This window comes from Narcine bancroftii, chromosome 3 (assembly GCF_036971445.1).
Source record: "Narcine bancroftii isolate sNarBan1 chromosome 3, sNarBan1.hap1, whole genome shotgun sequence".
In the NCBI taxonomy this organism is placed as follows: domain Eukaryota; kingdom Metazoa; phylum Chordata; class Chondrichthyes; order Torpediniformes; family Narcinidae; genus Narcine; species Narcine bancroftii.
In genome coordinates, this window is record NC_091471.1 from 353,993,425 (window position 1) to 354,018,136 (window position 24,712).

Here is a 24,712-nt window from a genome sequence, read left to right on the forward strand (position 1 = left end):
TAGGAAAGAACCATTTCCAGGCAGATGGAATATAATACGGAAAAATGCGGGAGCTTTTACTAGGAATGGGAGTGGTCTTATTACATTAACAATGTGAGCAAGGCCAGTATGGGAACAGCTGCTAGGCAGAGGCTCCAATAGCTCAGTGGTAAGAGCACTGGTCTTATAAGCCAGGGGTTGTGAGTTTGTTCCTCACTGGGGCGTCATTTCTGCCAGGGGCACTGGACAAAGTGGTGTCTCTGCCTTCCTTACGGTAGACAAAGTTACATTCTAAATGTAGTATTAGGTGACAATAATGGAACCTTTACTTTTAGTTTGGATAGAATGGTCACCATGACCCTGTAGGGGATTCAGTGTGAGGATTATTAAGGCAAGGGCTCAGTGCCCCAAACCTTGGAACAAACACCCGTGGACAGCCCTGGTTAATTTTCCAAACACATTTATTGACCTCTTTGACATGAAAACCAAACACAGTGTATGAACATTGTAAACAATTAACACAAAAGGCATCAGCTGGGTGGTAGCAGAGTGAGTTGATGGAATCCCACCAGTTCCTTTCCCCCATGGCACTCTCCTCATGCCAACATATTTACAAGGTTCACTGCCTGCGTGTTCTGACCCTTGCTGGGCTGTAGACACCGGTTGGACAACTCGTGGGGTGAGGGGTGGTAACGGTTCCTTCTCCTCCAGCCTCACCCCACCACCCCTCCCCCTCTGAGCTCCCTGGGACCCCCCACCCCCAATCCTTCCTTCCCTCCCCCGGATCAGGGTCAGGAAACCATGCTTGATGAAATAATGGAAATGAAGAGTATTCAGCTAGAACCCAGGTGCACAACTTGGAACATATAGACTGTTAAGATTTTCTCCCCCCTCCCTCCCCCCAGCTGATGTTAACCGTCGAGGTCTTGGGAAGAAGTCCATGTACGTATGTACAAAGGTGGCTAGTATCTCTGCTTGCAGCAGATGTTGCTGCCTTGAAACTTGGAGATGAACATCTCAGGTCTTCGGCCTGAAGTGTTAGCTCTGCCTCTGTCTCTCCATGCTCGCTGTTCGCCTCCGATATTCTCCGACTTGCGTTTCAAATTTATAGATTTTATTCTTCAATCTTCTTTCCCACCCACCCCACTTCAAAACTGTATCAAAACCCACGCTTGCTCATTAAATGATTTATTTTGTTACCCCGACTCTAGAATGAATAATTGTAAGTCTAGTTGTATTTTCCATCCACCTTGGAAGTTGGGTCTCAAGATGTCTGTTCATGTATCAAAAGTGTGTCTCTCCAAGGTCATTGTAAAACTGAACCCCAGTGGAAGGGGACTGTTGTCCCTCATGATGTAGATTCACGGCCAACTCTCTCACAAGGGCTAGGTTCGGGTAAACACTGTGATGGCTATTTTACTTTAGCAGCCATTCGTTAACTATGGGAGAGAAGGGGAGAGGGAGAAGCAGAGATTACACAAGGTATCATTCACTACATACTCCACACTGAACACCGAAGGGTTCTGCAGTTGAAGAAACGCACAGGCAGTGGGCTGTAGGCGACTCGAGGCGAGGAACCCTTGCGGGCTGCTGGCGACTGTGGCTGAGGGATCCACACCAGGCCGTGAATTGCTGGAGACCGGCTGAGGGGATACCACGTATCGGATCTAGGACACGAAAGGGTGCCAAGGGCAGTGAAGGGTTCTTTATCGTGTCAGACGTTTGGATCTGGAGCTCGGGCTGCTGATGGTTTGGACTGTGTGGCTGCAGGCCCAAAAAAGGTGGGGGGTGGGTGTGTGAAGGTTAACTTTTAAAGGGATTGATTATTACACGATTATGTATGGTATCTCACACTAAGCGGGTGATCTCCAAGTGACTAGGAGAACATCTCCTGACCTGCTTGTGGATTGGGAGAGGTGAGTGAGGTTCTGGGAAGGCAGGACCAGTGATGGGGGGATGTGGGAGAGAGCAGGGGTCCGGGGGGTGGGAGTGGCGATGGACTGGGTGGGGGGACGGTGAGGAGGTCAGGTCCTCACCTCGGTATTGCAGTTTCTGTGCTCGGTTGTTTGGACAGTCCTTCCCCTGCAGGCTGAAGTTAATGTTGGTGCGAATGCAGCGATTGTGCAGGGGCTGCACTGGTCTGAAGTTATCACTCATGCTCAGGAAAATCTGCGACGGCTGGTTTTGACTTAACAACCTCAACGAATGCATCTGCAACAGAGAGGGAGAGATCCCCTCACTGGGATGGTCCCAAACACGGACCCTCACTGGGGTACAGGTCTCACACACTGACCCTCACTGGGACAGTCCCCACACACTGATCCTCTCTGGGGAATGGGTCCCACACACTGACCCTCACTGGGACAGTCCCCACACACTGATCCTCTCTGAGGAATGGGTCCCACACACTGACCCTCACTGGGATAGTCCTACACATGGACCCTCACTGGAACAGTCCCACAGACACACCAACCCTCACTGGAGGACAGGTCTGCACAGTGACCCTCACTAGGGGATGGGTCCAGTGCACTGACCCTCATTGGGGGATGGGTCTCTCACACATTGACCCTCACTGGGGGACGGGTCCCACACACACGGACCCTCACTGGGGTACAGGTCTCACACACTGACCCTCACTGGGGTACAGGTCTCACACACTGACCCTCACTGGGACAGTCCCACAGACACACCAACCTTCACTGAAGGACAGGTCTGCACATTGACCCTCACTGGAGGATGGGACCCACACACTGACCCTCACTGGTATGGTCCCACAGACACACCAACTCTCACTGGAGGACAGGTCTGCACAGTGACCCTCACTAGGGGATGGGTCCCGTGCACTGACCCTCATTGGGGGATGGGTCCCTCATACATTGACCCTCACTGGGGGACGGGACCCACACACACGGACCCTCACTGGGGTACAGGTCTCACACACTGACCCTCACTGGGACAGTCCCACAGACACACCAACCCTCACTGGAGGACAGGTCTGCACATTGACCCTCACTGGGGGATGGGTCCCACACACTGACCCTCACTGGGACAGTCCCACAGATACACCAACCCTCACTGGAGGACAGGTCTGCACATTGACCCTCACTGGGGGATGGTGGATGGGTCCCTCACACACTGACCTTCACTGGTATGGTCCCACAGACACACCAACTCTCACTGGAGGGCAGGTCTGCTCATTGACCCTCACTGGGGGATGGGTCCCATGCACTGTCCCTCACTGGTGGATGGGTCTCTCACACATTGACCCTCACTGGGATGGTCCCACACAAAATGACCCTCACTGGGGGACGGGTCCCACACACATGGACCCTCACTGAGGTACAGGTCTCACACACTGACCCTCACTGGGGGATGGGTCCCACACACGGACCCTCACAGGGACGGTCCCACAGACACATCAACCCTCACTGGAGGACAGGTTTGCACATTGACCCTCACTTGGGGATGGGTCCCATGCACTGTCCCTCACTGGTGGACCGGTCCCTCACACACTGACCCTCACTGGGGGACAGGTTCTACTTATACTGACCCTCACTTGGACAGTCCCATACACTGACCCTCACTGGGGAACAGGATTCCACATATTGACACTTACTGGGACAGTTCCACACAGGTTGACTCTCACTGGGGGAAGGGTCAAGAGTTGGGGTCTTCAGTTGGGGCAGGAGTCAGGGTTGGGATCTGAGTGTCTCGTAGTGCTTGAGTGTTGGGGTCAGGTGTCAGGGTCAAAGTCGTGGGCAATATTTGAGTATCTTGCGGTGTCAACACCCCAGGGACAAGGGCTCTTACCTGCATCCGTGTGATGTAGATGGGCTTGTTCATTATTACCCAGGTCACCGTCTCATAACAGGGTGGCACGGTCATCGAGCCCTCGTAGGTTATGAAGCTCGGGGTCTCCGGATAAATCCCCTCGATGCTTAACCCTTGCAGCAAGTAGGCATCGTCTAGAGACAGAATCACAGAAATGTACAGCACAGAACAGACTCTTTGGCCCACCTCTACATTCCCATCCTGAACCCATCTACTACTGCCCACATTGGACCTGTATCCCACTGCTCCCTTCCCTCTCCAAACCTAGGCTCAAACGTAATTGTTTCCACTTCTTCTGCAGCTTCTCCAGGTATTCACCACCCTCTGTATGAAAAATCCCCTCCTCCATATCTTCCTGAAACCTCTCATTTTAAACCAGTGCGCTCTGCTTCTATCTTCTACCGAATGAAAGTTATCAATGTCCCTCATAACGTTCCAAACCTCCACAAGGTCACTTCTCAGCCTCGGACACTCCCATTATCATTGAACCCCTCTCTTCCAGGCAACATCCTGGTGAATCTCTTCTGCACTCTCTCTCTCGCTTCCACATCCTTCCTGCAGTGTGGTACCAGAACACAATGCTCCAAGTGGGGTTGAAGAAGAACAGAAGGTTTTTGGGATGAAAGAGAGAATGGGTCGATTGTTCTGAAGTGTGTTTACAACATTGTGGACTGAAGGATGGGGAGGGGATGATTGGGGGTAGAGGAAGTTTGGGGAGAGGGTGTGAAGAGGGGCTGAGGAGGGAATGGAGGGGAGGGGCTAGAGGAAGGGTCTTGAAGGTGAGAGGGTGGAGGGGAGAAGGAAGCCAGGATGAAGGGGAAGGAGGGAGGGGATGGCCAGAGAGGGGATAGAGAGGGAGGAGGGAGGGCTGGTGAGGAAATGGGTGGAGGGGAGGAGGGATGGAAGAGAGGGGAAGAGGAGGATTTGGTGGGGGAATGGGTGGAGGGAAGGAGGGGCTGGTGGGTGGAGGGGGTTTTAGGAAGGCAGAGCTACCTATGGAATGGGGCAGGACAGTGGGGGCCCCTGTAACTGATGGGCCAAAGGGTCTTGGTATACACAGATACTCTCACAGCTGGAAACTCAGGGTGACCCTCCCTAAACAGGGATGGACTGTGGGGGTGGGGGACTCAATAGGAGCTGGGAGCTGTGTGTGAGGGGGTTATGGGTGAGCTCAGGGCTGGGCCTTGGGCCTGGACCCAGGTTGGAACCTTTAGCTGTTTGTCTGGGGATGAGGCAGGGGCAGTGAGCCTCAGCCTGCTCTTCCATTGACCTCTCACCTCCTGCTCCATTCCAGCCTTTAACATCTCCATCTCTCCATCCCTCCTGTCTCCTCCCATCATTTTTGGCTTCAAAACACCATCTGGCTCTCCCCCAGCTATCTTCTCCCCCTCTTACACTCCCTCCCTCTATCACTCTCTCCCTCCGTCTCTCTCCATTTCTACCTCATTCTCTCTTTTTCCTCCCTCCCTCTTTCTTTCATCCTTCTTTCTCCCTCTCTCTTTCTCTCCCCCAGTATCCCTCTTTTACTTGTCTCATCACCCCCTCTCTCTCTCCGCTTTTTCCTCTGTCCCAATCTATCACTCTCCCTCTCTATCTCACTCCCCCTCTCTCTGGCTCTCTCTCTAATTCTAACTCTCCCTCTCTCTCTCTCGCTTCCTCTCTCCTCCCCCCACTCTCTCTCTCTCCCTCTCCACTTCCCATGATCCATGGATTTGTACGGAGCACACCACATCACATTGAGGACCCATCCCACACCCTGATTAGAAGCCTGTGCAGAGGGAGTGGATGGACTCGGAGGGGTGTTGGGCTGCATTTTCAGCTCATGTTGAGTCACCTACTTTTGTAGGTGATCCGCGTGATGGTGTCCCTGTTCAGCATCCTGTTGAGGAAGGGGTTGGCCGTGTCCGAGACCTGTCAGGCAGAGGGAATATTCACATTGTTACCCCCCTCACAGATATCCCTCACCTTGCCGATCCCCTCACTGACACATCCCCTCCCCTCACCAAACCCTCCCCCACAGACACATTCCCTCACTCTCAATGACCCCTCTCACAGACCTCACTCACCAAACCCCTCCCTCCCCTCACCGAAGCCCTCTCACAGACACCCCTCCAACACCCCACCCCTCCCCCTCACTGACCACTCTCAGACATCCCTCCCCTCCCCCTCGCCAAACCGCCCCACAGACACCCCTCCCTTCCCCTTCCCCAACCCCCCCACAGACATCCCTTGCCCTCACTGACCCCCCCACTGCGTCCCTCGGACTCTCCTCCTCAACTCCCCTCCTTCCCTCGGTCCCTACCCCTTATTGACCACCCCCGCTACATCCCTCGGACCCTCCTCCTCCACCCCCAGTGACCTTTGGTCCCTACCCTTTATTGACCCCCTGCTACGTCCCTAGGGCCCTCCCCCTCAACCTCCCCTCATTGTACCTTGGACCCTCCTCCTTGCCCACCCCCTCTCCATCCCTTGGAGACCCTCCTCACAAAGCCTAGCCCCTGAGACTATCTCCCTCACAGATACCCCTCCTTTCCTTCACAGACAACCCTCAGTCAGAGGAATGGGGGAGCAGGGACATGGGAGGTTGGGGGGGAAGGAGGGAGGCGTGAGACCGAGTGGAGGGACTGGACATCTCAGAGAGGGTGAAGGGACACGGGGGGGGGGGAGATCGGATACCGGGGAGTGACCACCATGCGTTGGGGGAGGGAGATCGGACACTGAGGAGAGTGACCATGGGTTGGGGAGGATGATTGGATACTAGGGAGAGTGACCATGGGTGGGGGGGGGAAGAGATCGAGATCGAACACTGCGGAGAGTGTCCGTGGGTGGGGGGGGGGGGAAGGAAACTAGATACTGAGGGGAGTGATTATGGGTGGGGGGGGAGATTAGACAACAGGGGCTGGAGTGATTGTGGGTGGGGAGGTGAGATCAGACAACGGGGGGAGGGTGAGGGAAGAGGGACTGGACATCCAGGGGTTGGGGTGTGGGGACACACCTGTCCCACAGTCGGACCCAGTGCATCAACGGACCTTTATAAATATGGCAACCACCACCAGACCGTTGGGGCTCTTGGATGCCTCACTGATGTTGGTGTACAGCTCGTGGTTGTAGTGTACCAACTGAACCTGCAGCAAGGGAGATGGCGAGTTAACCGACCGGCATTGATACAGAACATAGAACTTCCCGCACAGTACAGGCCCTTCAGCCTATGATGTTATCCAACTCCACAGCAATCTAACCCTTCCCTCCCTCACGACCATGACCCTCTATTGTTCTTGTACCTATGTGTCTATCTCAGAGATGTTTGAATGTCCCTTCTGTTCCAGGCAATGCATTCCGACTGCCCTCTACACTAAAAGACTTACCTCTGACATCTCCCCTAAACTTTCCTCCCCTCACCTCTGGTATTTGCTATTATTGCCCTGGAGAAAAAGGTGCTGGTTCTCTACCCTATCTAAGCCCCTCGTAATCTCATACACCTCTATTAGGTCAACCTCTCATCATTCGTCACTGTAGAAAGAAGCCCTGGCTGACTCACCTTTTTTCATAAAGCATTTCTCCAATCTCCTCTGTACCCTCTCTAAAGCATCTAAATCCTTCCTGTGATGAGGCATCCAGAAATGAACACAATACTCAGTGTGGTCTAACCACTGTTTAAGAGAGCAGCAACATTACTTCATGGTTCTTGAACTCAATCCCTTGACTAATGAAGGCCAGCACACTATACACCTTCTTAACTACTCCATCAACTTGCATGGCAACCTTGAGAGATCTGTGGACCTGGGGCCCAAGATCTCTCTCTTCCTCCACACAGTTTAGAACCCTGCCATTAACCACATACTCGACCTTCCAAAATGCATCTCCTCACACATATCCAGATTGAACTCCATCTGCCACTTTTCCACCCCACTCTGCATCCTGCCTATATCCTAATGCAATCTACTACAGGCTTCAACACGATCTACAACTCCTCCAATCTTAGTGTCATCTGGAAATGAACGGACAGGTCATTTCTACCGATAACAAAGAGCAGGAGGTCCCAGAACGGATCCCTGTGGAAAGCCACCAGTCTCTGGACTCCAGGCAGAATAGGCTCCACCTAATATCTGCGGGCAGCCCAATTCCAAATCCTGAATTGATCTAGAGCACCGTGCTTCCCTCGACACCCATCCCATTTTCTCCACCAACACGGTGCCATTGGGAACCTCCTTGACTTTTCCAGATACTTCCAGTCCCTTTCTTGTTCTTTAAATTTAAATTTAGACATACAGCACGGTAACATGCCCTTTCGGCCCACGAGTCCGTGCTGCTCAATCTATACCGAACTGACCTACAATCCTGGTGCATTTTGAAGGGTGGGAGGAAACCAGAGCCCCTGGGGAAAACCCATGCAGATACGGGGGGGGAACGTACCAACTCCTGACAAGACAACGCGGGATTTGAACCTGATTCTGATCAGAGTTGCGGTAACCACTACGCTATCCGTGCCACCAGTTTTCTTGGAAAACTAATAATTTCAAGCAGCAAAGGTATCAAAAGCAGCGATGAAGCTCCTCAATAGTGAGAAAAAGGTGAAAAGACTCAGACATTCGCAGAACAGGCTTTTTTCTTCTCTAAAGGTCTTCTTAAACATTAACGAGACACCTATTAAAGAGCAAGGAATGGCCTGGCTCATTAGTCCAGGAGAGAGTGACAGGCTGAACTTTTGAACAGAGGAGGATGAGTGAACGATGTCCAAATGACATTTTTAAGTGAGGCTGTAGGGGAATGGTGGGGTTGGTTTGTTAACCGTGGCTGGTCTAGTATCAGTAAACAGCCACCCCCACCCCCACACCAGGAAGGCACACCAGAGCATGAGAAGGCGGGGGTTGGCAGAGTGTCACGGGAGTGTAGATTGTCCCTGGTTAACACAATGCTCTTACAGCACCAGCGATCGGTGTTCAAATCCGGCACCGTCAGTAAATACATTCTCCCCGCATTCTCCAGTTTCCTCCCACCCTCCAAAACTTACTGGGGGCTGTAAGTTAATTGGGTGTAATTGAATGGCATAGGTTTCATGGGCAGGTATCATGAAAATTACAAAAATAAAACATGAGTAACACCTGATGTCAACACCTCCTGGCCTTTCTTTGACCATTTTAACCCCTCAGGCACTATGTCCATTATTCGATCCAGATCTCAGCCCATTCACACATCTGTCTCCTCTACTAATTTAAAATTTTAACGTTAAATTTTTAAAATTTAAATGTAGACATGCAGCACGGTAACAGTGGTGTTCAGTTGACCATTTCGGCTCACGAGTCCATACCGCCCAATTTACACCCAATTGACCTACACCCCTGGTACGTTTTGAACGGTGGGAGGAAACTGGAGCCCCAGGGGAAAATCCACGCAGACATGGGAAAAATGTACAAACTCCACAGTGGGCACAGTTTTCGAACCCTGATCCCAATTGCTGGCGCTGTAGCAGTGTTGTGCTAACCGCTACATTAACTGTAATCTGTCTCTATACAAGTGAATCAGAAAGAAACTGCAGATGCAAGACATTTGAAATAGTAAGAGAACTTGCTGGAAGCCTTCACTTCTTCAGCGTGAAAGGAATGTTGTTCCTCTCTCCGCAGGCACCGCCTGATCAGCTGAGACTTTACAGCATTCGCTGTCTCCATTTCTCTATCGGAAGGGATGAGAGTGAGTGGGAGGCGTCCGTGGAGGGGAGGGGGTGTGTGGTGGAGGGAGGTGTGTGGGTGTGGGGTTGAGAGGTGCAGAGGTGACTGAGTTAGAAGGGGATGTGTGAGGGGGAGGGGATTGCTGTGGGAGGGGGTGTGTGGGTGGAAGATTTGTGGAGGGGAGAGGGAGGTTGTTGGTGTGTGAGGGACGGGGGGTGTGATGGTTTGAGTGGCATTCAGTTGACCTGGCCAGCCTCCTGTTCTGGTGCACACACCCCCCTCAGTGTGACCCCCCCCTCAGTATGACCCTAGCCCTCTCTTAACCCAGTCCCTCGCTGCTGGAACCCCCCCCCCTGCCCCCACCCCGGTGGTCCCCAGCCTGTCATTGGGAACATCCGACAGATACCTGCTGACTGCCTGATGGAGTGATCCCACACCACCCCCACAAGCATGCTCCATTACAAGATCGCGGCCAACTCCTTTCCTTCTGCCACCATGGACTCTGGTGTCAGCCATTGAATTCCAATCACTGTGTGAAAACACTCAGCTCATCCCTCTGTCTCAGAGCCAATCATGTTCAGCTGCACTTCTGGGACACATCCACCAGCCCTGTGGCTGGGAACTGCTGCTCAAATTTAAAACACCCACATGCTCTGTTTCCCCCTAGGTGCTGAAGTCAGGGAAACACAACGAGAAAGGGGGATGAATGGAGGACAGAAAAATCAATGTTTCCGTTGCACACAGTGGTGCACCCTGACAGGATGCTCTCGTGGCTGCCCCTGTGGAGGTCGGTCAGAGACATTGGGGTTGCTCAGCAGGAATGTTGAATGGCCTGTGACACCTGATGAGGCTCTAGACAGATGACCCCAAAGGAGGAGGTTGGCAGATGCCTTTGCAGGTCTGGAGATTAACTCTCAAATCTGCCTTCATCTTTATTTGGACCTTCGTCATAGTTCAGAACATCTTCAGAAAATATAAGAGCAGGGAGGTGATGTTGAGGCTTTATAAGGCACTGGTGAGACCTCACGGAGTATTGAGAGTAGTTTTAGGTTCCTCAATTAAGAAAGAATGTGCTGACTTTGGAGAGGGTTCAAAGGAGGTTCGCTGGGATGATTCTGGGAATTAAAGGATGATCATATGAGGGGAGTTTGATGGATTTTGACCTGTATGGAACTTAGGAGAATGAGGGGGGTGGGGGAGAGATTCTCATTGAAACATTTCAAATGTTGAAAGGCGTGGACAGAGTAGATGTGGAAAGGTTGTTCCCCATGGTGGGAGAGTCTAGGACAAGAATTTAGGGCGTCTGCTTAGAACAGAAATGTAGGGCAATTTCTTCAGACAGAGGGTGATTAATCTGTGGAATTTGTTGCCACAGTCGGTTGTGGAGGCCAGGTCATTAAGGCAGAGACTGAGAGGTTCTTGATTAACCAGGGCATCAAAGGTTATGGGGAGAAGGCCGGGCAGTTGGGCTGTGTGGGGAAATGGACCAGCTCATGATTAAATGCAGGGCAGACTCGATGGGCTGAATGGCCTATTTTGCTCCAGTGCCTCACGGTCATTTGGAAATGTGAAACACAGCGAGGTCTCAAGCACATACCTCACTGACAGCTTAATTGGTTCCCTGCTGATACTAAGCTCTGGGCCTGCCGTGATGCAAATGGCAATCTATTTTTCTGAACATGTCAGATGTTTAAAGGTTGTCTTGACATCAGTGTTGTGTGTTGCAGTCAACAATGCGTGATAATACTGCATCGCTGATTGCTCGTGAGCTGAGTGAGTGAATGTGTGTGTGAATTGCCGGAGAGGCTGGCAATTCTCCCTGGAGGGTGAGGGCTGACCTTAGAGGTGCATAAATGAGGGGTGTACATAAGATCCTGTAACCGTGCTGTACATCTAATTTAAAATGTTGAATTTAACTGCCCCTGAGAAGATGGGGAGGATGGGGGGTGGGGTCAGCTACCTCTTTGAAGAGCCACAGCCCTGGAGAAGGGGATCGCACTGAGCTGTGCAGGATTTAGAGCCAATGAAGAACCAAGTCAGGATGTTGTGTGGTGCGGAGGGGAACCTGCAGGCATTGGTGCTCCCCTTGTCTTCTGAGGGAGAGATAGCTGGTGTGAAAGGCGCTTGTAGCTTGAGCCCATGGGTGGGGAGGTGTTTTTCGGGAAAGACAGCCAAAGATGTGGGGATGTATCTTAGCCAGAACCAGTGCTTCAGGAAATACCAGTAAGCTGACACCCTCAGTGCCGTACAACCAGCCCTTGGCAGGAGAGGCAAACCAACAGAAGCTCGGCATCACTTGCCGAGTTGCATTTCGACAGATTTTCATAACAAGTGCAACCCAGTTCTTGACATTTCTTGAAGCTATCAGTAACTAATGAAAACACAGCTGAAGTATGCAGATGAATTAGCTCCTGTTCTGTCTACACTTCTCACTACCTAGAGAAAAGCAGCCCTAACAAGGTAAAGGACTCAAAATAAGGGCACCACAGTTAGCACAACACCTTTACAGCACCTGCGACCTGGGCTGGAATCCGACGCTCTCTGATGGAGTGAGGATGGTGACTAATGTTCACGTTCACCAACTCTAAGGATAATTTCTATTGGTTTCAATGAAAATGAAACACTTCTAGAATGAGTGGACACTTCACTGCACAAGACTTATTGTGAAGGCTAAGATTACCCCGCCACCCCCCCCATCACCTCATGATGCGAAAGACTCCATTTCACTAAATAGAGTGGAGGAAATGCACATGATGTTAAGAACTTCAGTTCCAAATATCCAGTGAAACTCTAGACACCAGCGTTCGAATCTGGTGCTGTCTGTCAGGAGTTTGTACGTTCTCCCCATGACTGCGTGTCTTTCCTCCGGTGTCCTCCCACCCTCCAAAACATACTGGATAAGTCGGTTATGTGGGGTATTTGGGTGGCTTGGGATCATGCTGTCTGTCAAAATTAAAATTAAAAAAAACCCATCTCGATGAAGGTTTCTGGCCTGAAACGCCAACCCGTTTGTTGGCTTCCACTGATGCTGGTTGACCTGCTGAGTTCCTCCAGCAGAGTGGGTTAATTTGCCTCAGATCCCAGCAGCTGCAGGCTCTCCTGTGTCTCCTGTTGAAAGACCCATCCCACCCAAGCCATAGTCTCTTCCTCCCCTTTCCTGTTTGTAAGATCGTTCACAGGTGTGAGATCACGCACCACCAGACTCAAAAGCAGGTTCTTTCCTGCTGTTATCAGACTCCTGAACGAACCTTGCATCAGTAAAGTAACACAGCCTTTGCTCCATCCCATCTGATCTCTCTCTGTAATTCTGCACAGCGTTTCATTTGCTGGACTATGCATGGGTTGACTTGCTGAATAGCATGCCAAAGGAACTTTTATTCACTGACCCTTGGTATGCAAGGCATTGAATATGAACTAGATTGTTTTGAGAAAGATGGAGCAGCGGCTGTCAGGGGCAGTGACAGAACATGTCTGCACAGGCACAACTCTCCGGTGCATTGACATACAGCACAGTAACAGGCCCTTCTGGCTCATGAGCTTGTGCTGTCCAAATACCCCAATTAACCTACAACCCCCATACGTTTTGGAGGGTGAGGGGAAACCAGAGCACCCAGGGAAAGCCCATGTAGACATGGAAAGATCGTACAAACTCCTTACAGACAGCGCAGGATTCGAAGTCGAACAGTGTTGTGCCAACCACCAGGCTCACTGTGCCACCCTGAATGCCAAATGTGATGCTCAAATTAAACTGCAAAAGAAGATAGAATGTTTGTAACATAACATGGCTATTATGCATTATTGTAGCCATTCTCAGCCTTTTTTAGAATCTGGCCCCCATGGGACTCTGCTCAAAGTTTATGGGCCCCCTTCCCTGTGAAGCAGTCAAGTTTAGTTGGTTTCTTCCAAAGTCCTCTCCTACCAACTACATAAAAAACATAAAAAATATTTTATGGTTTCAGTCCATGGTCCCCTTAAATGTGCTGTAGCCACCCCGCCCCCCCAAAACCGTACGGCCACTGTTGTGAATGGCTGTGTTATAGTACATTTACACAGAAATATAAGGAATGATAAATGATTATCAGGAATGTTTAATATTGAGTGAGATAAATATTTCAAGTTGATTGTTTGCTGCTTCAAGTGGAATGTTTGGGGCTGGTTAGTGAGCACAGACTTGATGGGCTGAAGAGCCTTTGTCTGTAGTTTAACTGTTGCTAGCAAACACATGGTTCTCCAGGGCCGCCAGGTGTCATCGGAGAGAGGGGATCGTCCTCTGACGAGGAGAGTGAATGAAACCCCTGCCAGTCATGAGAACGATTGCAGGTAACTTTGAGACATCAGGAGCCCAGCTTAAAATCAAATTGGTTCTGTGACTGAACGCTGACTGTGTGATCCAAGGCTCTGCATGCTCTAAATATTTGATTATGACTTGAAATTGTTGTGGTGGATCGTGGAGCTGAGGGACTAAATTGTGGTGTGTGTGTGTGTGTGTGTGTGTGTGTGTGCGTGTGTGTGTGTGTGTGTGTGTGTGTGTGTGTGTGTGTGTGTGTGTGTGTGTGTGTGTGTGTGTGTGTGTGTGTGTGTGCGTGCGCGTGCGCGCGCATACACTACAGTAACTCATTTTGCCCCACGAGCCTGTGGAGGCCATTATACCCAATTAAATTACAGGTATGCAATCCTTCATCTGGGCATCTAAAATCTGGTAAGCTCCAATATCCGGCAAGTGGGGAAAGAACAGCAGTGTGAGTCGGGTGGGCGAGTGGGGGGAGACCGGCAGCGTGAGTCGGGTGAGACCAGCAGCGTGACTCGGATGGGAGAGGGGGAGAGAACAGCAGCGTGAGTCAGGTAGGAGAGAGGGGGTGACTGGCAGGGCGAGTCGGGCGGGCGAGTTGGAGGTGGGGGAGATGGCAGCACAATTCGCGTGGACTTAAATCTGGCTTTCCGAAATCCAGAAAAATCTGAAATTCGGAACACACTGTCCCCTAAGGTTCCAGATAAAGGATTGTGTACCTGTACAACCCCTGTTATGTCTCAAACGGTGGGAGGAAACCAGAGCCCCCAGAGGAAACCCACACAAACATGGGGAGAACGTACAAATTCCTTACAGACAGTGCTGGACTAGAACCCCAGTCCCAACTGGTGCTGTAACAGCGTGGCTAACAAGTACACCAACTGTGCCACGAATAAAGATACTGATGTGGATCGGATTCTAACCCACATGTGCAGAACACAATGGATTAACAGCCCATTCCCTTAACCACTCGGCCACCTGTGCAGGCCAAGTCACCAGAGGAGATGGTGTTAATGGGCAATCTTCCCACAGTGTCCATAGAATTTTGTGATTTACTTCCCAAACCATTGCATCCCATGTCAGCCAGGAGCGGGTTCAAGGGTTGGATCCAGTGACGATGAAATGCCAGTGATATAAAACCAGGAAGGATGGTGTAGGGCATGGAATGGAATCAAACCCACCACCCCTGCTTTCCTCGGTGGGAAAGGTAAGAGCCTGATGTGGGCTGCAGGGCCTGTTCCCCCCATGACCCCCACCACCCCACCCGCTCAGTGACTCACCTCCCCTGAGAAGGCCTGTCCGTTCAGGAGGTGCTCTGAGCCTTGCCGATCTTCACTGCCGAAGTGCAGTCGGATCTCCTCCAGGCGGTAGCTGTAGGTCAAGGGTCCCCCGGAGACGTTGACCAGATGCTCCTTGTCCAGTCTGAGGGAGACATGGCGGCCAGTGTTGTACATAGTCCCACTAATCTAGTGTCAAACACAAAGAAAGCATCAGCACGGGCGAGTTGGTGGTCACTCTGAGGGTTGGCTCGGGGCAGAGGGAGAGAAGCTCCCTCCACACCTTCCCATCACACACTCCCAGGGTAAGACAGAGTGAAGCTCCCTCCAGTCCGTCCCATCGCACAACTCCCAGGGCCAGAGACTCCCTCCACACCTTCCCATCACACAAATCCCGGGGCCAGACACAGAATGAAGCTCCCTCCACACGGTCCCATCACACATTTTTAGGGTCAGACATAGAGTGAAGCTCCCTCCAAACGGCACAGTTACGACTATATTTTTAGTCCAACTATGCACATTACATCATGTCAAATTAAAATATTATCATCTATGTCCACAATACCGTCAAGCCCTCGGGGAGCCCACTGTTCCCGGAAACCCTCCAAGGTACCTGTAAGCACTGAGTGGTCCTTCTCTAAGGATACTTGGGCATGCAGGTACCATCGGAAGAGGGGAAGCAATCAGCCTGAGTTGAACCTTCGACTGCCCGCTGCATGGACCCATGGATGGCCATCTTGGCCAGGCCCAGAACCAGATCGATGAGGACATCCCTCAGCTGACCATCCTCTCTCTGTACTTGGTTCCCAAATATCAGAAGCGTAGGGTTGAAATGCAGCCAAACCTTTAGGAGCAAACGCCCTCAAATATGGGAATAGGAGTTGCAACCTCACGCACTCCATATATATGTGAAACACAGTCTCATCCAAGCCACAGAAAAGTCAGGCAACTGGTGTCTGTGAATCAACTCAAAAACTAATTACAAATTACAGCTTCATGTCACCCGCTCCACCCCCAAGTCCCTGATGTAAAGGGAGAAGACTCCCCTATGTAAGGACCTCCATGGGGACCATACTCATTCACGAGGGGTAGGACAGACCGCCATGGCATATCTGGCCAATAGACAAGGATGAGGAAGGGGATGGTGTGTAGGAGCAGTCAGTATATATCCCGCCTTCCCGCATCCCGGAAAGACACAAAGGGCATCTCCTCGCAACGACTCATGCGGTGTGGGACTGGTTCCTGAAAGATAAATCGGGGCCTGGGCCTGATGAGTAATTCCAGCCTTTTGGGGGTGAGCATGGTCGGGACAACTCCACGCCCTTGAGCCTCTACAACACCCTGAGGAACAGGTTGGGCATTGGTCTCCTCCACCTCCAGAACATTGTCCTCTTCTAACACAGGAGCATCCTGTCTGAAGGCAACCATTCTCCATACTTGGAACAGGTCTCGGTAAAACATGGGGAGCTCACACATGTCAACATGGCCTCCTGGAGGCTGATTGTGCTTCACCAGTACGTGCCATCGCGCAGGCTGCCCAGTGTACAGGAGTCTTTGTAGGGTCTGAAGGCGGAAAGTCGCCACCTTAGTGCACATACACACCAGGAACTGACCACCTTCCTCAATGGGAAGACTCAGGACCACGGCAGAGACCCAATGTTTCTTGTTACCCCAGAAAAAGTCTATCAGCTTCCTCTGGATCCTCATGATAAAGATAGGGTGTGGCATCACAGTGACCAACCGGTACCAGAACATGGACGTGACCAGTTGGTTGATAAACAGGATAGGAAAGTGTTCTGAGCAGACCAGACTAGTGTCCCAGCCAGGTAATGTTTATCAGCTCCAGTTCACTGGCCAGGTCTTCTCAGTAGGACTCAGGTGGACTCCGAGGTAGAGGACATGCGTGGTGGTGCTCCATGTAAAAGATCTCATCTCCTCCGGCAGGGAGTCCACCCTCCATGGACCTACCAAAAGGCCTGAACGTTTCCCTCAGTTGATTTGAGCGGAGGAAGCAGCCAAGAAAACCTTCTGGCAGTGTTGCATCCACCGTAGGTCAACAGCGTCTGTGACTATCAGGAGCACGTCATCGGTGTAGGCCGAGAGAACCACCCGCATGTCCGGCTCACGCAGAACCAAATCCATCGGCCCCCTCCAAAGGAGACAGGAATGGCTTTACGCAGATGAAATACAGCAGGCTGGACATGGGGCAGCCCTGTTGTACCCCTCTCCTGAAACTAAAGGGAGCTGTCAAAGATCCATTGATTTTCTTAGAATATATTATTTAAAAAAATTTCCATACATGTAATTTCTAAACGTTTAAATAAAACAGTGATGATTAAGTTTAAAACATTATAATGGTTACATGATGGTTTGTACCCTCCCTCCCTATATGATCTCTCCTGCACAGAAACTATAAAAAAAATATAAATGAGACATATAGTTAAATGAAGTATCGAAAAGGAAGAGAAAATTGTTTCCTGGTTTGGTCAAAGGATCTGTTCGCACACTGGGATCCCAAAGTATTTGTTTGGTTGTTTTAGGGAAGAAAATAACACAGGTGTCAGGAGGCTGGAAGTAAATTTTTACATATTTACCCCTAAACTTTGAATATACTGGCTCCAAATTTGCAAAATGGGTCACGTATTTATTTCTTAAATTGTATGTAATTTTCTCCAAAGAAGTACAACACTATTTCTGCATGCCATCTCTCCACACCCTAAATGTGCGTCTGATTTCTAAGTCACTGCAAAACCCTTCGTTGCCACTACTAAAGCTATTTTGACAAATTTCGTTTGGCACATTGATAATTTAAACTTAGGTCTTGTTCCTTCAATATTTCCCAATAAAAATAAGTCTGGATTTTGTGGAAATACGGTACCTGTACTTTGCTCTAAAATATGTTCTAAATCCACACAAAAAGGCCTCGCTTTAGAACATGACCACGTAGAGTGTAAAAAAGTTCCCACCCCTTCACCACATCTAAAATATTTATCTGATGTCTGATTTCATTCTATTTAATTTTGTGGCATTAAATATAATTGATGCAGGTAATTTTATTGAACTAATCTATACCTTACATTTATAATGTTTGCATGCAATCTTGACAAAAATCTGACCATCATTTCTCATCATTTGTGATATTTAGATCTACCTCCCAGTTCTGTCTAGATTTACAGACTCTCTGTTTAATAGGACCTGTTTATAATAAAAGGTACATCGCCGAAGTAAATTTCTTAGCATTACCTCTCCCGATAAGGGTTTCCAGCTCATTACAAACCAGTAAAAACTTTTCCGGCAAATATCTTCTCAGTTGAAGAGAACAAAAGAGTATTCCAGGATATTCCATATTTATTCCTTAATTGTTGAAATGACATCAATTGACCTTGTTTATAACAATCTTCAATATTTTTAATGCCTTTGTGAAACAAAATATATAAAAATAGATTATCTTTAGTGAAAGGTTATGAGATTATTTTGAATCAAAGGTGTTTTGGTGATTTACTTCCTTTTGTTCTAATTTCGTTATTTATCTTATTCCAGAAAGTAATCAAATGTTTCAATAAAGGTGCTTCTTTCATGCCCGTTATTAACCTTGAATCCATTAGTATATAAATTCCTCTGCTAATTTCTCTCCTATTTTATCCAACTTTATTTTGACCTATGCCAGATCCATTGATCTTGTTGGTGCACTCTGCAGAAGTGTACAACAATCGAACCTTAGCCACAACATGGTGTTCGGGACTGAAGGCTTAAAAGCTCAAACCGAACCCTGTCAAACATCTTCTCCTGGTCAAAGGGAGAGAAAGGCGGCTGATAGGCCAGTCCTCTGGGTCAGGTGGACAAGGTCCCAGACCAGATGGATGTTGTCCTGGATAGACTGACCTGGGACCATGTTGGACTGGTCGGGGTGGATCTTTTGGGCCAGCACTGAATTTGAGCGGTTGGCTATTGCCCAGGGAAATACTTTGTAATCAGTACAGAGAAAAGAGACCGGTGCCAGTTCTTCAATAGATGGTGATCATCCTTCTTTGGCAGCATGACAACACTGCGTCATGAGAGGGGCATCTCCCCTGTCGCCAAGCTCTCCCCTAAGATCTGTGAATAGTAACTCCCCAAGATGTCCCAAAACTCCCTGAGGAACTCCACCATGAGCCCAATCAGCTTCGGAGACCTGCCTCTTTGGAGTCGGTGAAGGGCCCCCTACTGGTCAGATCCATTGAGAACTGGGCTCCATATAAGGATCAAACCAAGTATTGGATTTTCTCCAGGTCTGTGAGAGATGAACTGTCATCAGTGAACAACTCCTCGAGCTGCTGACGGACACCCTGCCACTTCTCCAGGGAGTAGAAGGGCGAGGCATAGTCCAAATCCTGGAGGATTTGGACCCCTGACCTCACGTATGCACCCCGAGACCTCTCAAGCTGAAGACCCCCCAGTGCTTCCTTCTTCTCCAGATACCAGGACCATAGGAGCTGGTTCTCAGCAGATCTGCTGAGTCGAGCCTCCAGGTCAAGCAACTCCCCCTCAATCTCACAATCTCTGAATTCTGGCTCTTAGTCGTACTTTTGGTGTACCTTTGGCAGAAAGATCAGATGTGGGCCATCCCACCAGAGCCTCAAGGAGTGAAAAATCCTCTGTTTCCTTCTCCAAGTGGCCCAGAACTCCCAGAAAGAGTCCCAGAAGTGATCATCCTCCTTCAGCTGGTTATTAAAATGCCTCCCTCGTGCACAGTGGATTGAGATCCACCCACACCAGGTGGTGGTCCAATCATGACATTGGCTTCAAGGAAGCTGCCATGACACTGGAAAGGTAGGCCTTTGAGATGTATAAGGCAGTTGATGTGTGAGGGACCTCCTGCACACCTCCAGGTGAGGGCATTGGAGTCAGGGTGGAAGGTCCACCAGGCATCTGCTAAGTGAAAGGAACTGATAAGCTCCCTCAACTTGTTCACTGATGCCTGGTCACGCTGTAACCCCGAGTGATCCTCTTTTTCAAGGGTACAGTTAAAATCCCCTCTAAGGATAACACATTCTCTCAAGTCCAATGAATCCAACAGAATTAGCATCTGATGACACAGGTGTGCCTGCTGTACGCCAGTCCTGGAGCTGTACATGTTAATAAAGTGGAACGGCACAACAGGCGCATGGCGAGGAAAATCAGGCATCCAGGAACATGGTTCTGGACCTTCAGAATCTCCGGCTGGAAGTTAGGGGGGAATAAAATGGCCACTCCATTGGAATTGGTGCTGAGGTGACTCACATAAACACCCCTGCGTCTCCTGCCATAGGAACTGGGGGATGGGGAGGGGAATCAGTGCTAGTGATGGAACTCACTTTCTGGAGCTTGGGGCAGATGCCCGCAGACGGTCCACCATCCAGTATATCCGGTACACCTTCCCCTTGTATTGGACCTGGAATCACCCCTCAGACTCATCCTCCTTTGTCAGCAACACAAACGCTTGATGTCGGAAGTAGTAAACCTGCCTTAGTTCAGGTTCCTGAAAGCTGAACAGGAGTGGGGAGATATCTGACTGTACCACCCCCAGAAGACACAAATGGGGTAGAAGGAGATCATTAGGAATAGTGGGCAGGATGTTGGACAGAATCACCCGCTGCTCAGCGTACTCAAAAGGGTCCACCTGCAGAACCATTCCACCCACCTCAACCCCATTACTGATGGCCTGGGCCGACCACCTTCGCAGTTGCCACTATGGCTGAGGGGCCAACAACCCTCACCAGTGCCTTGATGAAGTTTCGGCTTTGATAGTCGGGGGCAAGTCGATCTTCACTGCATGTCCAAGAGGATTCGGGGTCCCAGGGGCCGCCGAAGCTGCTGCTGGAGCGTAATATCTATTTGAAGCAGTGCAAAATCCAAGATGAGACAGAGAATGTTCTGTGTTGAAGGGAAGTCCTCCGACTGCTGTGCGAGCTCGCTCCCTGACAATCTTCCCGAAGGTTAGGCTGAGGCTTTCAGGCCTTTGAAATACCTTCGTTAACCAACCACTAAGGTTAACAAACAAAGGAACAGGCAGGGGAGTTGCTAACTTGGAGATGTTAATGAGCAAGTTAGGCAAAAAGCTGGTAGGCTGCTAGCCAATTACTCGATCAGTCTTGTTGAAAAAGCAGGGTTAAGCTCCCAAAGGAGTAAACTCTTCTTCATGAAAAGTCCATTAGAGCACCCCACAACATTAACACAAATCCTCCTTCAGTCTTCGAGACTTTTGCAACAGGAGTGATTCTTTATCTTCCAAATTCCTTCCCAGTGATGCAGACCATGACTTTGCTCTGTGTCTGATACTGGGAGTGTGTGAGGGGACGGTGTAGAGGGAGGTACCCTCTGTGTTGGACCCCGGAAGTGTGTGATGGGTTGGTGTGAAGGGAGCCTCTCTCTGTGTCTGACCCTGTGAGTGTGTGATGGGTCGGTATGGAGGGAGCTTCATTCTGTGTTGGACCTGGGGAGTGTGTGATGGGTCGGTGTGAAGGGAGCTTCTCTCTGTGTCTGACCCTGTGAGTGTGTGATGGGTCGGTATGGAGGGAGCTTCATTCTGTGTTGGACCTGGGGAGTGTGTGATGGGTCAGTGTGAAGGGAGCTTCTCTCTGTGTCTGACCCTGAGTGTGTGATGGGTCGGTATGGAGGGAGCTTCATTCTGTGTTGGACCTGGGGAGTGTGTGATGGGTCGGTGTGAAGGGAGCTTCTCTCTGTGTCTGACCCTGTGAGTGTGTGATGGGATGGTGTGGATGGAGATCACTCTGTGTCGGATCCTGGGAGTGTGTGATGGGACGATGTAAAAGAAACTTCACTCCTTGTTGGATTCCAGGAGTGTGTGAGGGGTAGGTGTGAAGGGAGCTTCTCTCCATCTGCCCTGAGCCAAGCTGTCATCCTTTGCTGAGATGGATTCAGCCTCTCTCCCAGAGGAATCACTTCTCTACTGAATAAACCCAACGTTTTCATCATTGAAATTCCAAAACAATTCAGCTTGAAAGAGACTAAATCAAATGAGAAGGGAGTCAGATCACTGGGAGACTGATCGCAGCTGCCAGCTTCTGCTGCAATTTAATCATTTAGTGAGTGAAGCTGCTTCGGTGCAGGCTGCTGGTAGATTTTGTGGAATATTATCTGGAAGGAGGTGGGCAGAAACTCCTCCTGCTGCCTCTCATCTGCCCAGCTTAAAATCGAATTGGTTCTGTGACTGAATGCTGACTGTATGATCCAAGGCTCTGCATGCTCTAAATATTTGATTATGACCTGAAATTGCTGTGGCCGATCGTGGCACTGAGGGATGTGTGTTTGTGCATGTGTGCACACATGCGCAATCATGAGTTCGTGTACGTGTGTTTTCATTTGTGTGTGTACGTGTGTGCATGTATATGTGAGTGTGTGTGGGTGTGTGTGTTTATGTTTTTGTGTATGTGGGTGTAGGGGTTTGTGTGTGTGTACATGCATGAATGCATTTGTGTGTGTGCGTGTGTGTGTGTGTGTGTGTGCGAGAGTATGGGTATGCATGCGAGTGTGTGCATATGCAGGTGTTTGCACGTGGATGTAGGGGTGTGTGGTGGAGGAGGTCAGGAGGGAGCTCGTGGGCAGCTGTGCCCTCCTTGCTGCCTGAGAAAGTTCCCAATCCTGAGACCCTGCCACCAGGCTCCTGTCGGAAGCACTGAAGCACCTAATCCCCAGCCCACTCCACCTCAGCTCCTCCACTGCTGAAACTCTCTACCTCTGCTTTCTTGTCTCGCTTCTGCCTTGAGGCAGAAGGTTCAGAAGCATGAGGTCCGCATTGCTTCTATCAGGTTCTTGAATCTCCTTGCACTACCCCAACCTGAATGATAAACTAGTCCGGGGCAACCAACAATCAGTCTGCACCACCAAAACATCACTCTTTTACATGTACTGTGAATATTTATATATCTATACTTTTATATTTAGCATCTGTTTATCTAACGTTGCCTGATGTGGTAATTTAATGTATGTGATTGGTGTATCTTACCTACCCGTGTAGGTGCGAAACGTATGAATGTTGGTGTGTCTGTACATTTGAATATGACAATAAACTCTCACTGACGTGAAGGTTGCTCTTTGCCTCATTCCTTTCAACTGACACCCCAAACCACTATCAAAAAGGATCCTCCCCATGTGTAACCCCTGTGTTCTCCCCATAACGATAACCCGTGTTCTCTACCCATGACTATAACCCCTTGTGTTCTCTCCCCACATAACGATAACCCTGTGTTCTCACCCCATGACTATAACCCCTTGTGTTCTCTCTCCACATAATGATAACCCTGTGTTCTCACCCCAGAAATAGAATCTCCAGAGTATCTCCCCACAACTATACCCCCACTTTGAGGCCTTATAGTAAGACAGTCTAACAGAAGGTGCCTTTCCATGAGATGGGAACGAGATGACCTTCCCTGGGTGGGATCCTTGGCAATCTGACTCCTGTGACAGTGTGCCATTGCCCCCATGCTGCACTGGACCCTGAGCTGGGAGAACTACCTCAGGGTGCAGGCTGGGACCAGGCCTCCATCTACTGGCCTCCTACCAGAGCTCAGAGTGGGGTCTCTGGCCCAGCCCAGTGGTATGACCTTGCTGGGGTGTGGGGACAAGCACCCAGTGACACAGGTTCTGGACGAGAGATGCGAGGGTCTGCAGATGGCAAAGTGGAGATGCTCTGCAGCACCCAGCTGGTGGAGAGTGGTCATCAGGCTGGGCTATGGAGACACAGAAAGAGTGGGGGAACTTAGCAGTTTGCCAGCATCCAGAGAAGGTTAAGATATATTACAGTCGTTTTGGGCCTGAGCCCTTCTTCATGGTATGAGCAGAGAGAAGGAAGGCACCTGAGTTAAAAGTCTGGGGGGGGGGGGTGAGAGAGGGTGGAAGGGAAGAAAGGGCTGTCTCCTTTCCTGTAGCTCTGCATTCACAGAGCTACCTTCTCCTCAGTTCTCACCTTTCCCCTCATGTCCTCTTATCTCTAACCAATGACCACCTTTTATCTGTTGGTCTGTGCTCCTTCCCCGCCATTTCATTCAAGCCCCTGCCTTTTTTTGTTGCGCATACTTTGAAGGAGGGCTCAGGCTCGAAACATTGGTAATATATCTTTACCTCCAATGGACCTGCTGAGTTCCTCCAACATTTCTGTGTTCTGAATACAATCACAGGGTCTGCAGACGTTCGTGTTTCATTGGACTATGGGCAAGTGCAGGGAAGAAGAACTAACTCGATTGCTCTGCTAGGAGCTAGCACATGATCGATGGGCGATGAGCCTGCCCTGTACCATGGTAAAAACAAAAGACTGCCAGCACCAGCAATGCAGAGAAGTAACAAAGTGCATTTCCGACAGAGGACCTTCCAGCTGGAATGTTCGCCCCAGTGCCTCTCTCCTCAGGTGTCGCCTGACTTACTGTGTGTTTCCGGCCTCTCCTCATTTTTAATTTCAGGTTTCCGGTATCTGCGGGCTACAGAGTGTTACACTCCCTCCACACCCCACCATTCCTCCCTCTTTGGGACTGACCGACTCTCTGTGCTTGCTAGAGTGGAGTGGGATCTCGCCAGATTTTCCAACGCACGGTGCCAAAGTGGGAGAGGTGAGTAATATTCGGAAACGATGCCCACTCATGGTCTACAACAGGGGTGGCCAAACTACTGTGGGGCCACTGTGGCCCGTTGCCCTTATT

General features: G+C 50.1%; 1 protein-coding gene across 2 annotated transcripts in view; it reads right to left on the bottom strand.

Annotated features, from left to right (window-relative positions):
• Positions 1 to 422: 422 nt before the first annotated feature.
• ca10a (carbonic anhydrase Xa) overlaps positions 423 to 24,712 on the bottom strand; it is a 113,694-nt gene continuing 89,404 nt past the window's right edge. For both annotated transcript variants that reach the window (XM_069929899.1, XM_069929898.1), the window contains 6 exons: positions 15,045 to 15,230; positions 6,840 to 6,935; positions 5,649 to 5,721; positions 3,790 to 3,944; positions 2,016 to 2,190; positions 423 to 1,418 (listed from right to left, as the gene is read on the bottom strand). In XM_069929899.1, the coding sequence (XP_069786000.1) occupies positions 1,396 to 1,418; positions 2,016 to 2,190; positions 3,790 to 3,944; positions 5,649 to 5,721; positions 6,840 to 6,935; positions 15,045 to 15,230 (708 nt within the window). In that variant the 3' untranslated portion in view covers positions 423 to 1,395. The remainder of the gene's footprint in view (positions 1,419 to 2,015; positions 2,191 to 3,789; positions 3,945 to 5,648; positions 5,722 to 6,839; positions 6,936 to 15,044; positions 15,231 to 24,712) is intronic.